The sequence below is a fragment of the Triticum urartu genome, chromosome 1A, assembly GCF_056163025.1.
Source record: "Triticum urartu cultivar PI428250 chromosome 1A, HENAU_Tu73, whole genome shotgun sequence".
Taxonomy (NCBI): Eukaryota; Viridiplantae; Streptophyta; class Magnoliopsida; order Poales; family Poaceae; genus Triticum; species Triticum urartu.
Genome location: NC_141873.1, coordinates 79,846,711 through 79,862,817, shown reverse-complemented (window position 1 = coordinate 79,862,817; position 16,107 = coordinate 79,846,711). Strand labels below are relative to the sequence as shown.

Below are 16,107 nucleotides of genomic sequence, written 5' to 3'. Positions count from 1 at the left end.
ATGACAACACCTGCCCATTATGCTTTGCCCATGCCCATGAGGATAGAGATCATCTCTTCTTCACATGTCAATTCAGCACAAGAGTATGGAACTACTTGAACATCCAATGGTTAGCTGGCTTAACTCCAAGCCCAAACTAGGTATCCACACATCACTCCCTTGTGCACTGTTCCGACAATGTTTGGGTATCCTTTCACTGCTCTCTTAGCTTACACGCCTATCCAACTTTGACTTTAACTCTTATTTCTTCTGGAGATATCGTCTGAAACAAGCAAATCCATTTTTTAGCGAAGCATGACGGTGCTAGGGGATCTGGTACACATCCTGCACACCCGTATAATCTTGTAAGTATTTGTCCTTCGGTACAACAGCAAGGTCGATTCCTCTTATTTGATCAGCCATTCGCCGTGTCAAAAATACAGAGGGGGATGCGAGGAGCACAAGGCCTGCACATCCAAGCAAGTGGTAACATGGACTTGTACATGGAACATCCCAAGCGCAAGCAGAGCTACAGTGAGCATGTACAACGAGCTAGTGTAAGCCTCTACATTTCATTTAATTTGTACTGGCATTCGTGTATGATTTGTGTGTAGTGGCGGGTCCATGAATTCAAGTTACCAGGGGCGAACATTTAACTTAAAAATACGAAGGCACTTGCACTCTAAAAATCAACATAACTTGAGAAATGTGAAGCTATATGCACTTTGAAAACCAGCTAATGATCCAAAGTAGTTTAGATTATAAATACTAAATGATGCAAGCACCAAAAAACACAAAATGCAACATGGTGTACAAGGACTACAAACATGGTCTGTACCTGCTTGAATTATTCGTTCTCTGGCTGAAAATATCGAAGTGTAATTGCATCTATAACCAATGCGCAAACTGCATATCAATATATCTATGCTGCACAAGTATGCCAATAGTTTCAAACAATAGATTAGAAAAGTATTTATGCTACATTGTCATGATACGGGGACTTTCTGGTAGATGGCCTCGGCGTTTCCTCAAGCCATGAAAATGCACTATAATTTGCTTGTCATCAATGCCTGCAAATATCTATGTCTCTCTCAACATAGTAGATCATCATTAGACACTAAATCCTTCAATTGGAGCTTGCAAAATGCTTGCATTAGATGCCTCATTAGACACTATATGTTCATCACCAAGAGCATGTAAAATGTTTGCATCAAATCCTTCATTAGTAGTCTGTTCATTAGACACTTCAGGCTCAAGAACAACATGAGCTTGGATGTTTGCACCGGAAACTTGATTAGATACATCAGATTCAGTCAGTTCAGTATTGATTGGGGGAGTTATAAAATAAGTAGAAATTGGTTTCATTTTCTCATAGATTCCCTACATACAAGCAGTTTTACAACACCGTCAGGTTTAACTATTGGCCAGAAATTGAAGAGTTGAATTAGATATAATCAGGGATGTGATGTACCTACTTGTTGCACATGCTACTCTTGTAAGCTGCGACTGTCCGTTTACGCAAGCTCGATGACATGCCCGTGCTGCCACCGCTGCCTCCCACGCAGGCTACACCCAGGGTTGGATCTTGATCTTCTTATCCTTCCGTTCGCTTGAAGCCCGGCGACCGCCCTCCAACGAGGGCGCGAGGAAGTGCTGTGTCGGTATGTCCAGCGGCGGCTAGGTTAGGAGCGAACCAGACTAGAAGCTGGAGCGGATAAATTGGGATTTTTCCTGCTGTCGATCGATATGAGAGGCGCTCGTTTGGGCCACGAACCTGCTATAGGGTCTGCTTGCACTTATGTTATAGGCCTATCCAAATTGAAACATTTTTCTTCATTTTTTACATTGCCTACTCGTGCGTTGAGACGAACAAAACTAGCCTGGGCCAACCTGGACGACTCAAACTAGGTGCACACTTTCGAGCCACCCGAGGCGGCCGCCCATACCAGCCCCTATGGTGGCGTCGCCCCTTTTTGCGTGTATGATAGGGGTAGTGAAAAATATTTCAGTGGCGCTTTTGATTTACCCACAGAATGGTTGAATTGCTTGTTTCTATGAACTGAGTTCGCCAATAATGTGAAGGATGCCAGTCTTTTCATCCTATTTTAGATTGCTTAGATCTCGATATGCCAAAAGTAATCACATGAAATATACAGTAAAAGCTAGTGTGATGTGTGTGGCTACAACTAGTCTGACTACACGTCCTCATATAACATATCAAGGACGCATCATCTTACCAGATTAACCATTCGACTTACCAATGCAGTGTGGGAAGAAAGAAGTATTGGGACTGCGTATCCAAGCAATTGATGCCATGGACTCCTTCGTACAACCTTGTAAGCGAAAAAGAAGTTGCAGTGTGCCTGTACAAAGAACTAGCGTAAGTTCAGTTACCTGCTTCTCGAAATTTTAGTTAGCCACTTATTGCAAAAAAAATCAATTACGTTGCTTGGCTTAATTTAATTTGCTACTGATTACATGATGCCACAGCCTGTTAATCCTATTCTAGACTTCACCTATCTATGTATTTGATACTTACTGTTAAGAATTACCTGTTTGCCTGAACTTAAATAGCTACTTGTTTGTTTAACTGCTTTGCTGCTGTAACAACGGGTTACAATGATGTTAATAACTACTTTTCAGCATCGAATTGAAACTATTTAATTCCTTGTTTGTTTAGCTAGTTTGCTGTTATAACTCCCAGTTGAGATGTTTTGCTAATTTTAACTTTTCTAAATCCAATTGGAACTTTAATGGCAAAACAGGTTAGCCCAAGATCAAAGAGCGAGGTCCCCATGGACGTTATATCATCCCACAACAGTGGCACCGGCCCAATCATGCATTATGAATTGCCAACTGCTGATGCTCTAGAGGCTAAACTAGTGGTAGAAAGAGATTCTGCTTCTGCACTTAGAGATGAAGTTGACATGTGATAACCCACAAGTATAGGGGATCGCAACAGTTTTCGAGGGTAGAGTATTCAACCCAAATTTATTGATTCGACACAAGGAGAGCCAAAGAATATTCTCAAGTATTAGCAGCTGAGTTGTCAATTCAAGCACACCTCGAAACTTAATATCTGTAGCAAAGTGTTTAGTAGCAAAGTAATATGATATTAATGATAATGATGGTAAAAGGTAACGATAGCAAAAGTAATATTTTTGGTATTTTGTAGTGATGATAACAATAGTAACGGAAAAGTAAATAAGTGGAGAACAATATATAGAAAGCTCGTAGGCAATGAAGAATTATGCCGGATATGGTTCATCATGTAACCGTCATAACCTAGGGTGACACAGAACTAGCTCCAGTTCATTAATGTAATGTAGGCATCTATTCCGAATATAGCCATACGTGCTTATGAAAAAGAACTTGCATGACATGTTTTATCCTACCCTCCCGTGGCAGCGGGGTCCTATTGGAAACTAAGGGATATTAAGGCCTCCTTTTAATAGAGAACCGGAACAAAGCATTAACACATAGTGAATACATGAACTCCTCAAACTACGATCATCACCAGTAAGTATCCCGATTATTGTCACTTCGGGGTTAACGGATCATAACACATAATAGGTGACTATAGACTTTCAAGATAGGATCAAGAACTCTTATATATTGTGAAAACATAATAGGTTCAGATGTGAAATCATGGCACTCGGGACCTAGTGACAAGCATTAAGCATAACAAAGTCATAGCAACATCAATATCAGAACATAGTGGATACTAGGGATCAAACCCTAACAAAACTAACTCGATTACATGATAAATATCATCCAACCCATCACCGTCCAGCAGTCTATGATGAAATTACTCATGCACGGCGGTGAGCATGATGAAATTGGTGATGGAGGATGGTTGATGATGACGATGGCGACGGATTCCCCTCTCCGGAGCCCCGAACGGACTCCAGATCAGCCCTCCTGAGAGAGTTTAGGGCTTGGCGGTGGCTCCGTATCGTAAAACGCGCTCCTTGGTTTTTCTCTCCCCGAAAGTGAATATATGGAGTCAGGGTTGAGGTCGGTGGAGTTTTCAGCAAAGATTATGAACTAATCATATTCACAATAACATTTAGGTCTCATGTTTACTCATATCAATGGCATAATCAACTAGCAAGCAATAATAATAAATCTCAGATGACAACACTTTCTCCAAACAATCATAATATGATATAACAAGATGGTATCTCTCTAGCCCTTTCTAAGACCGCAAAACATAAATGCAGAGCATCTTTAAAGATTAAGGACTGACTAGACATTGTAATTCATGGTAAAAGAGATCCAGTCAAGTCATACTCAATGTAAACTAACAGTAATGAATGCAAATGACAGCGGTGCTCTCCAGCTGGTGCATTTTGATAAAGGGATGATGACTCAGCATAAAAGTAAATAGATAGGCCCTTCACAAAGGGAAGTAGGGATTTGTAGAGGTGCCAGAGATCGGTTTTGAAATGGATATGAATAATATTTTGAGTGGTATACTTTCTTTGTCAACATAACAACCAAGAAATGGCGATATATTCCATGCTACACACATTATAGGCGGGTCCCAAACAGAATAGTAAAGTTTATACTCCCCCTCCACCAACAAGCATCAATCCATGTCTTGCTCGAAACAACGAGTGCCTCCAACTAACAAGAGTCCCGGGAGTTTTGTTTGCAATTATTTTGATTTGATTTACATAAAGCATGGGAATGGGCATCCCGGTGACCAGCCATTTTTTCGTGAGTGGGGAGCGGAGTCCACTCCTCTTAAGAATAACCCGCCTAACATGAAAGATACGAACAACCCTAGTTGATACATGAGCTATTCGAGCATACAAAATAGAATGTTTATTTAAAGGTTTAGAGTTTGGCACATACAAATTTACTTGGAACGGCAGGTAGATACCATATATAGGTAGGTATGGTGGACTCATATGGAATAACTTTAGGGTTTATGGAATTGGATGTATAAGCAGTATTCCTGCTTAGTACAGGTGAAGGCTAGCAAAAGACTGGGAAGCGACCAGCTTGAGAGCGACAGCAATCATGAACATGCATTAAAATTAATCAACACCGAATGCAAGCATGAGTAGGATATAATGCACCATGAACATAAATATCATAGAGGCTATATTGATTTTGTTTCAACTACATGCGTGAACATGTGCCAAGTCAAGCCACAATCATTCAAAAGAGGATATCACCCTATCATACCACATCACAACCATTTTAATAGCATGTTGGCACACAAGGTAAACCATTATAACCTCCTAGCTAATTAAGCATGGCATAAGCAACTATAATATCTAATTGTCATTGCAAACATGTTTATTCATAATAGTCTAAATCAGGAACGATGAACTAATCATATTTACAAAAACAAGAGAGGTCGAGTTTATACCAGCTTTTCTCATCTCAATAAGTTCATCATATAATCATCATTATTGTCTTTCACTTGCACAACCGAATAGTGTGGATAATAATAATGCACGTGCATTGGACTAAGTTAGAATCTGCAAGCATTCAATTCAAGAGAGAAGACAAGGTAATATGAGAGCCTCTTTAACATTTTAATTATGGTCTTCTCCTCTCGACCCCCAAAGAACAAGAAAAAAAATAAAACTATTTATACGAGAAAGCTCCCAACAAGCAAAAGAAGAACGAGAAATCTTTTTAGGTTTTCTTTTTAATTACTACTACAAGCATGAATATTAAACTAATTAAAAGCTACAACTAATTTTTTTTGTTTTTCTCAAGGTTTATTAAACACACAAGAAGAAAGCATAAAAAGAAAAATAAACTAGCATGGATAATTCAGAAAACAGACAGAATATACTATTTTTGCTTTATTTCAACTAAATAACATAAAGTAAAAGAGGGTACAGAGAGTTGTGTTTTCTAAATTCATCCATCTCATACTCATTGAAAGGAATCCACTAACAAGGTTGATTAGGTCTTGTTAACAAACTCATTTCAAATAACATGGAACCGGAGAATTTTCAAATAACACTAGGTTACCTCAACGAGAATATCAAGAATAACAAAGTCCGTTAAAATAGTAACGTTTGCAACCACAACAGGCACATCCTCACAAATACCGATAGGTATAGCAGTTGATTTATCAGTCATTTGCAAAGATATTTCAGTAGGTGTCAACTTATTCAAATCAAGTCTACGATATAAAGAGAGAGACATAACACTAACATCGGCTCCAAGATCACATAAAGCAGTTTTAACATAGTTTTTTTAATGGAGCATGGTATAGTTGGTACTCCGGGATCTCCTAGTTTCTTAGGTATTTCATCTTTAAAAGTATAATTAGCAAGCATGGTAAAAATTTCAACTTCCGGTATCTTTTTCTTTTATTTGTAACAATTTCTTTCATATACTTAGCATAAGGATTCATTTTAAGCATATCAGTTAATCGCATACGCAAAAAGATAGGTCTAATCATTTCAGCAAAGCGCTCAAAATCCTCATCATCCTTTTTCTTGAATGGTTTAGGAGGAAAAAACATGGGTTTCTGAACCCATGGTTCTCTTTCTTTACCGTGCTTTCTAGCAACAAAGTCTCTCTTATCATAACGTTGGTTCTTTGATTGTGGGTTATCAAGATCAACAGCAGGTTCAATTTCTACATCATTATCATTGCTAAGTTGAGCATCAACATGAATATCATCATTGACATTATTACTAGGTTCATGTTCATTACCAGATTGTGTTTCAGCATTAGAAATAGAGATATCATTAGGATTCTCAGGTGTGTCAATAACAGGTTTACTAGAAGCATGCGAAGTCCTATCATTTTTCCTTTTAGAATCTTGCTCAATTCTCTTAGGATGGCCCTCAGGATACAAAAATTCCTGAGTCATTTTACCACCTCTAGTCATAACTCTAACAGCATTATCATTTTTCTTACTATTTAATTTATTAAGCAAATCATTCTGAGCTTTAAGTCTTTGTTCTACTTGAGTGGTAACCATAGAAGCATGTTTACTAATAAGTTTAAATTCGCATTTAACATTAACCATATAATCACTCAAGTGTTCAGACATATCAGCATTGCGTTTTAATTCTCTACCAAAATAAGCACTGAAGTTTTCTTGCATAACCATAAAGTTATCGAACTCATCAAAGCATGGGCTAGCAAACTTAGTAAATGAGATTTCATCTTTATCATATCTATCTTTATCATATCTATAAAGAGAATTTACCTTTACTACATGTGTCGGGTTATCAAGACCGTGTATTTCTTCAACAGGAGGTAAATTAAAACCATGTATTTTTTCAATATGAGGTAAATTCTTAACATCTTTAGCTTTAAAACATTTTTCCTTCATAAATTTCTTTGCCTCTTGCATATCTTCAGGAATGAGAAATAAAATACCCCTTTTCTTCGGAGTTGGCTTAGGAGTTGGTTCAAGAATTGGATCAGGAAGTGTCCAATTATTTTCATTAGTCAACATATTATTCAATCTGGTGTTTTTTCCCTGAAAACACAATCAGCACAACTATTCAGATGGTCTCTGAAAGCATCGGTTAGTCCATTATAAAAAATATTAAGTATTTCATTTTTCTTAAGAGGATGATCAGGCAAAGCATTACGTAATTGGAGAAGCCTTCCCCAAGCTTTTGGGAGACTCTCTTCTTCAATTTGCACAAAATTATATATTTCCCGTAAAGCAATTTGTTTCTTATGAGCTGAAAAATATTTAACAGAGAAGTAATAAATCATATCCTAAGGACTACGCACACAGCCAAGATTAAAAGAATTAAACCATATCTTAGCATCACCCTTTAATGAGAACGGAAATAATTTAAAGATATAATAATAGCGAGTTTTCTCATTATTAGTGAATAGGGTAGCTATATTATTTAATTTAGTAAAATGTACCACAACAGTTTCAGATTCATAACCATGAAAAGGATCGGATTCAACTAAGGTAATTATCTCAGGATCAACAGAGAAATCATAATTCTTATCAATAACAAAGATAGATGAAGTAGCATAAGCAGGATCATATTTCATTCTAGCATTCAGAGTTTTTTGTTTCAACTTAGCTAATAATTTTTTAAGATCACTTCTATCATTGCAAGCAAGAAAATCTCTAGCAGTTTCTTCATCCATAACATAGCCCTCAAGCACAACAGGAAATTCATATTTAGAGGAGAATCTTTATCATCACTTTCATCAATATTATCAGTTTTAATAATTTCATTCTCTCTAGTCCTAACAAGTTGTTTATCAAGAAATTCACCAAGTTACACAGTAATATCAAGCATAGAAGTAGTTTTATCATAAGTATCATGCATAATAGAAGTGACATCATCAATAACATGCGACATCAGAATTAATAACAAAAGCAGGTTTAGGTGTCGCAAGCTTACTTAAAACAGAAGGTGAATCAAATGGAGAGCTAGATGGCAATTCCTTACCTCCCCTTGTAGTTGAAGGATAAATCTTGGTTCTTAAATTTTTCAATTTCTTCATAATAATAAGCAGATATAAATCCAAATGACTCAAAGAATAGAGTTATGCTTTTCGGCAACGGCGTCAAAAAATAGTCTTAATAACCCACAAGTATAGGGGATCGCAACCGTTTTCAAGGGTAGAGTATTCAACCCAAATTTATTGATTCGTGCTACCTCTTAAGCACTGCGTTGGTTTTCCCCGAAAAGTAAGGGATGATGCAGCAAAGTAGCGTAAGTATTTCAGTATCAATCTAGTATGAGGCTACACGCGAGTCCCTCGTACCTGCACAAAACAAATAAATCTTCACAACCAACGCAAATAAGGGTTATCAATCCCTATAAGGGCACTTACAAGAGTAAGATTTGATAGATATAATAAAGATAATATTTTTGTTATTTTTATGATAAAGATGCAAAGTAAAATAAAAGCAAAGTAAAAAAGCAGAAATAACTAAGTAGTAGAAGATCAATATGATAAATATAGACCCGGAGACCATAGGTTTCACTAGTAACTTCTCTCAAGAGCATAAGTATTCTACGGTGAATGAACAAATTACTGTTAAGCAATTGACAAAATTAAGCATAGTTATGAGAATTAGTCATCAATCCGTGCATCTGCACGGACTAGATATTTTATATGCAATAGTGCATATTTCATTGAAATTTTTGAACAAAACTATTCCTCTAGGAAACACTCATGTGGACGCGGCCCTGGTCGGAATGAGGCCACACACATGATCCAACAGCTCCTGAACCGGCCAATCGGATAGACCCATGAGCTAGCCGATGTGTGGCGCCCCCCTATGTTCCCACGTACAACCCTTGAGAGTAATTAAATAGATGCACACAGTTTTAGTTTATATATCTTTAAGTGATGTTTTTTTTATATTAGAAAAAATCATTAGGAAGATGCAAAAGTACATAAAAAGAAACGCCCGAGGAGCAGAAGACCGAATAAACAACCAAACAAAGAGAAAAGATGGCCAAAAAAGGGAAGGAAATGTACAGCTATCCTAGTTAATTATTAATCTGTATGTTCATTAATAAGGTAAATATTAAAACTGCATTGGTGTAGTTATATTGAGTTTCCATGCTCATCTCATTCTATACTTACCCTTTTGCATAATATGATAGCAATGTAAAATCCAAGGAGAAATCAATCTTTTATAAGAAAATGTTATTGCGTCTAACTACAGGTAAATATAATAGGAGATAAAACTATCATAGTGCCATCCTTGAACATACCTTAACTTTCAAAACACATACTATAATCCTGGCAAAGTAGGGTTCACATACAATCTTCCCCAAAATTCATTAGATGACTGATATAATATTTCTAACACAGAAATATACAACCTAGTATGAATCTGGTCATTGCAGCCCCAATATTTTTAAGGCTGCTCGAATGCGGAACATTAATTTAAACTTATCTGTTATACAAAATAAATTATGTAAACATCTCATTATTGGATATGAAATACCAACAAAGGGAGAAAATATATAACTGAAGAGAAAATGAGGTATTAAAATTGACATATTATAAATCATAGTCTAAAATCTAAGGGTTCATACTAAGAAAATTGCGTCTTGCATTAAGCAAATGGCAGAGATAAATAATATATTTAGAATTTAAAAGGTAATCCAGTCTAGAAATTATCTTGAAGATACATTGTTCACCTCCACCTTCACTATCATGGAGATCGATATGTAGGACAAAATGTTGAAATCATTAGAAATACTATGAAAGTACTTTACCAGTTTACCTAACAAATCTTGTCATGTCAGAAATTTGGATGAGTCATTTAGGTTCAGGGAAAAGAATTATGCCTAGTAAAAAACTCTACCCGAGAGGGACATTTAATAGAAGATATAATATAAAGTTTCTTAGCCTGTCCGATGGAAAGCACGCAAGCACCACATATTAAACCATATTTTCTTTGGTATTTGGTTAGGCATTCACATAAAAAGAAAGTGAAATAGAATCATATACTTTATGAAGAGAAAACCAATCTTACTTATTGGTAGCATGACAAATCTGTAATAAATAGATATACTTAATATAAAAAATATTCCATACTTGCAAGTATCATACGAACCCATGCTCTAGCAAAACTAGAAATCCAGCAATGGAATTATGATATAAACTGCTCTGTAACCTTTAGATGTAGGGTCCTCCTTGAATTAACTACAAAAGAACAACAGGAGAAAATAGTTAGATTTTAAGTACATGTCATCTCCAAACCTGCATAAAGCATGAAAATTATTAATTGTACCCAAGAAAAATGTGGGAACATCCTAAATAGTAAACTAAGTAGTAATTAACTATAAATCTAACACCTGGAAGGGTTCTGGTTATATAAAAACTTACACTCTTATACAATGAGAGCAGATGGGAGCGGGTTTCATCAGTGGCACGAGAATTATGCAACAAACTGAAACTCTTAAGTAGGTAACTGGGCATAGAGTGCATGAAATAAGAAAGACACATGACCTTCAGTAGTATTCATATATTTCGTGTGTATTCGTTGCATATGAATTGGGTATATTATTTCCGGCTCTGAGATAAAAACCTATTAAGGATAAGTACTATTTGCAAAATAAGGGTGAACAAGTGCCTTTCTCGGGATGAAGTCTGCTTTCAAGCTGGTTGCCCTCCTCCCTGCTTGCCGGTTCTGACTTCACTGCTACTGTGCTCCTCATTGTAGTCGTCGCCGCCTGTGAAATCAAAAATACACAAGAACTATCATCTCCAAGATTCATATAATTATCACAACCGATAATGGTCTTGTGGTTTTCACAAGGATACTTGAAGTTGTAACGCTTGAAAGAAGACCAATTGAAATAGGTGTCATGAGTCCATAAAAAAAGTAGTGAGATGTTACAATTTTTTTCCCTACAACAGTTTGGTGTTCATCCCTAGCAAGTAATACTTTTCCACTTTAGTTAAATTATAAGTATGCAACTTTTCTCATGAATAGTAAGTAAAAAAGATTGCCAGCTCTTACAACTACAAAAGTAGATTGGATAGGACAGACCCAGTGCATAGAAACTCCTACACAAGGTGGGGTCTGGGGAGGGATTATAGGAACCTAGTCTTAACCCTGCAAAGTGCAATGTAGAGAGGCTGGTTCGAACCCAGGACCTTTTGGCACAAGTGGGGAGGACTTCCCCACTGTGCCAGGCCTGCCCTCAGGCACATGAAGTAGATACAGGGATAAAAATGCAATACCAGAACAATAAGGTACACTGGCTCTAGACAAACCCAATGTACTTGGACATCAAACATCACACTACTTGAATACATGGAGCATATGATGGCTTGAAAGTTAGATTTATGGGAATCTCAGGATTGCTGGGAATCCTAACCGCAGAAATGAGATGGCAATAAGAATGTGGTCGGAATATCAGATATCTTCCTATTTCAAAGGGAATGGAAAACTCCTAAATCCCAGAAACTTGTTCCTCCCGTAATCTAATAGTATTGCTAACTACTCTAGGTTCTTGTGTCAAACTCAGGAACCTTATCGGATTACCCTCTGATTCCAGGGAAGCCAAATGACATTCTAGTTACCAATCCCCATCAATGTAGTCCTTGAATAAATTGTACATCATTGGGAAAATAATATTTATGCAAATTATCAAGCGTGCACATTTACCTGCGCACCCTTGATTAAATTCACTGAGAGAGGATTCAGTAGTTTCTCGAACAGATGCTGCGAAACCTTTTCCACTCTCAAGAGATTGATTAAGGACGGTTTTAAATTTTTCAAGAGCCTTAGTACGTAGATGACTCAATTTTTTCTGGAATGCAGGCTGGACAAGCTGCAAATAATATGGGACAAAATAAGTGAAATGAAGGGGAAGGCGTAACAATGCCTATGTACAATAGCACCTTACATTCAATATTCTAGATTCCAGCAGTTGCCGTTTGGCCTTCCTAACAGCTTCATCAAAATAGACAGCTTCTTTGCCATACCTGACAAATAATGATGCACCTTAATTTTATTCGTCAACATTAGTTTCCGTTTTTTTAGAGAAAAATCAACATCAGTTTCCTGTTATCACAAAATATAGGGAATACACAAAGGACAAGATAGACAGTCAAATAACAACTTCTAGATTCCATGCCAGTACTTCGGTGATTGGATCACAGAGACGAGAAAGACACCAGCAATTTTATATGCAATTTAAAAAAATAAGGAGGCAGAGTAAGAGCTGTATATTCTGTAATAATCTTGAAACAGTAGATCACCAATTTTTTCAGTGTTCAGCACCAAAGTATGTGCCCTAAATAGTGATAAAGTGTCTCATTCTTGCGACATTGTATGGTTCGGTGGCAGAGTTTTCAGATCTAGTAGAGATGAATTGTTGCTTCAGGGGTGGTTGCATTGCTTCAGAAAATGTTGTATTTTTCTCTGTTTTCTGAGCCAAACTCTGTCTTTTCAGTTGAATGAAATGAAAGGGGCCCCTTAACTAAAAAAAACAGAGGCAAACCAATATTTCTTATATAAATATCCCAGTACTCACATTAACCATATGCCAAGAGTGCTGGAAATTTTAGAGATTTTCTTTGCGAAGTACAACATGTTTATCAATCTTCTGGTAGATGCATAGAACATACAAGTGAACTTTGTGCGGTCGCAAGGACCGAGAATCATGTTGAACAAACCACCAGGATGAACAACTAAAATAACACGCAGGCTTACTCTTCCATGTGGACCTCCACAATAGATCCAAGTTTTTTCCCAAAACCGAGTACTGAACCAGCCTGTACATCATTCTCCAAATCTAGCCATTCCTTATGAGAAGTTAAACAAAAATAGCAAAACTTAGTCAAGACCAACATACGGTGCTGTTATTAATCACAAGAAGTGGACATGATCTCTGAATCCTTCGGTACACATCACTTGTGCCTTTCGGCAGCTAGTTTAGCTACAAGCCTACAATATTCAAATTATCATGGCCATGCTTGTATATTCTTGTTTACTTAGCAGCAGGCAAGATCATTGAAACAGGAGTGCGCTGTCACTGTAAGAAAAAAGATGAAAATAAGATCTTACCTGTGGAGACTTTGCATGCATGGCAGCTTCAAGTTTCTTCACGCCGGCACCAACCACTTCACTAGTCTTCTCAGTTTTGTGATAAAAGTGGAAAGTTGGTTGTGCAACATCCAACATTAGTCAAGTATTTGCATTACAAATTAGGTAGGGTGGTGAGAATCATGTTTATATCTACACACAAACATGCTTGTAGAAAGATAACATTCCTATAATCATGGCTATCTTTAATTGAACAGGACGAACATTCATGTAAGCATTTAACAGGGTAAGGTTAAATCACTATGTGTTCTCAGATTCCTCCATTCACTAAAACATATACAACGCATCATTACCATGAAACAGAATGAAAGAAACACTGAACTTTATATCATAAGGACGAAAATGAAATGTCATAAATTACTGTTTAGGATATGCAACTTACGACAGGGAATTATTTCAACTACCAAGTTTGGTTCCAGTTCCATCCTGCAGCACGAGAAGAGGCAAACAAAAATTGCGTATCAGTAACCATGTGAGAGAGTAGGTATACTTTTTTAAGATTAAACATTATAACAATAACAACAATGACTTCTAGTGCATCCCACATTTCTTGTGCTGACAATTCATCTGTGTTTATTCCCAATAACATGTTCTAGTTAACAAACTGATCTAATTAGTTGAACATGTAGTGTCCCCTTTGCACACAATCACAAATTCACAATATAGTAAAACCGCAGCAGGCAACACCACGTTAACAAACAGCTGATTTGATTTTGAATCATCTCTACTGAAAATACCATGCAGGTATGCACCAGGGCATAAGCCAATCTTCCTACTGTAAACAAACGACTCCTCCTCCGTGGGCCTCCTGCTCGTCATGCGTGAGGCCGTGCAGCTCATCGAGCTCTTCTCCTGCACATACAGTTTAAGCTTCAGTTCAGTTCAGCTTCAGAAGCAGCAAGAGACAACATGTCGAGTTCACGTGTGCAGAGTACATACAAGTGGGTACATGCTCTTAGGGATCTTGTTCGGACGAGGAAGAGGGCGGCCCTTGTTGAGTATCTCTATCCTCCTCTCACCACAAAGCAAAACTCCAAAAGACACAGAAAAAGGGAGGGACCAAAAAATTCTCACTCACTGAAGTCTCTTAGCTAATTATTAGAGAAACTAAAAAAGGCCAAAAGGAGGTGTCCATTAAAACGCTAGCAAGTACCACTATATCTAGCTCTCTTTCTCCAGGGCTGCAGAGAGATGGGCTCCTAACAACCTCCCCAAAACAACAAAAAACAGAGAACATGAGTAAACATGTGCACTCTATTTCGAAAAAGTAGATACGTCGGCGATGATGATCTGGTGTGAGGAGTGAGCTTTTCCAGTGCTTGGCTTACAAATATTATAGAACTTTTTATCATTTCAAGCATCAGTTTTATTAGAATTCCCGTGTATATATAGAACAATTTCTAACTATTATTCACCCACGTGTTTACCAGAATGTAAAAGAGATAAAAAAGAACTCTTAGAGCTAAAATGAGCTCATGTAATCTAGGCAGTAGGCACTTCCGAATTTATTGGTGACTGGAGTAACAGTGATATACTCTTAAAAGGTGCGTACTTCAGTCTAGCATATCAAACATCATCTGCCTCCTAAACATTTAAAAGCAAGTAAAATTTAAGTTTGGGTGTATGGTCTGATTACCTCAGATCCCCTACAATGATTCAGTGCATAGCCAAGCCCATGTCTGATTTGATAAATCTTCTATAGTTTCTTATCATTGTTAACTGTGCCTGCCTTGCAACTCTGAATCTTCAACTACAACAACAATCAAAGGCTTTCTCCTCAAAAAAAAATTCAGTAATTACTGCAGAAAAATCAGATGATGAGGCTTGTGCATAACCACTAAATACACAATAAGAAACAGGCCAAAGAAAACCACCTAGGAGTATGGCAGGATGAACACCATTTCACTGGAGCTGGTGCTCAGAACTTGATGAACGGAGACACCACGATGCAGGTCGCAACTCGAAAGAATTATCTTATGGATTTCAAATGTTAAGCAAGCATACCAGAGGCATGGCTTACCTTGAATGCATCTTTGTTAGCCCTGTCATCTTCGTCCAGGCGGTTACAGCAAAAATTCCACAACTTTCACCCTGTTCCAATCAATGAGAGGGCGGACTTCGAGAACCTGGTAGTTACACACAGATGAACTTTTTCTTAGTCCTACGAAACGATAAACAAAGAGAAGATAAGTGTCCAACAGAAATTTTCTAAAGAAATATTTCTATACACACAAAGTTTGGTTAGTTTCACAAAGTCAAATATTACGAGGTACAGAAAACATTAACCACATACCGTGACATGAGATCTTTCACTAATGATAGCAGTCGGGAGAAGTGGTGCTACATGCCTCACAGCAGCACACATCTGTGAACAAAAATCTTTAGAAAGTTGAATGGAAAATTCATTGGTAATGCAACACATATATGGAGCAAATTAAGGAGGAACTGTTGTCCAGTGGCTGAAGTAGATTGGCGGCAAGCATACCTCGTGGTCAGCCCAGGCGTGAGGCTTGAGTACCTTGGGGAAGTAGGGGCGTACACACCTTGGGTTGCCTAATGAGCATCCTACTACCGGT

General features: G+C 37.4%; 1 protein-coding gene across 24 annotated transcripts; it reads right to left on the bottom strand.

Moving 5' to 3' along the window:
• Nucleotides 1–3,572: 3,572 nt before the first annotated feature.
• Nucleotides 3,573–15,867, bottom strand: LOC125548152 (protein ROOT HAIR DEFECTIVE 3 homolog 1). 24 transcript variants are annotated; one of them, XR_015598702.1, is made up of 12 exons: nucleotides 15,825–15,867; nucleotides 15,406–15,657; nucleotides 15,168–15,281; nucleotides 14,471–14,562; nucleotides 14,269–14,383; nucleotides 13,914–13,957; nucleotides 13,493–13,558; nucleotides 13,139–13,230; nucleotides 12,330–12,408; nucleotides 12,089–12,254; nucleotides 11,048–11,147; nucleotides 3,573–10,617 (listed from the first exon to the last, which is right to left on the bottom strand). XR_015598702.1 is itself a non-coding variant. In XM_087513610.1 (10 exons), the coding sequence occupies exons 6-9, from the start codon at nucleotides 13,144–13,146 to the stop codon at nucleotides 11,071–11,073; spliced, it is 330 nt and encodes a 109-aa protein (XP_087369736.1). In that variant the 5' UTR covers nucleotides 13,147–13,220; nucleotides 13,493–13,558; nucleotides 13,914–13,957; nucleotides 14,269–14,383; nucleotides 14,471–15,657; nucleotides 15,825–15,858; the 3' UTR covers nucleotides 3,573–10,617; nucleotides 11,048–11,070. The 24 variants fall into 24 exon arrangements, 7 of the variants coding, with proteins under 7 accessions (XP_087369736.1, XP_087369732.1, XP_087369729.1 ...); XR_015598700.1 differs by having other exon boundaries at nucleotides 14,471–15,330; nucleotides 15,406–15,455; nucleotides 15,552–15,657; nucleotides 15,825–15,843; XR_015598699.1 differs by having other exon boundaries at nucleotides 14,471–15,281; nucleotides 15,406–15,455; nucleotides 15,552–15,657; nucleotides 15,825–15,842.
• Between the last annotated feature and the right edge of the window lie 240 nt (nucleotides 15,868–16,107).

Coding starts and splice junctions, on each gene's coding strand:
- LOC125548152 (XM_087513583.1), bottom strand. CDS start 13,609: ATGTTGGATGTTGCACAACCAACTTTCCACTTTTATCACAAAACTGAG. Junction 13,231..13,492: donor TGCATGCAAAGTCTCCACAG/GTAAGATCTTAT, acceptor ACTTCTCATAAG/GAATGGCTAGATTTGGAGAA. Junction 12,255..12,329: donor TGGAATCTAGAATATTGAAT/GTAAGGTGCTAT, acceptor TATTATTTGCAG/CTTGTCCAGCCTGCATTCCA.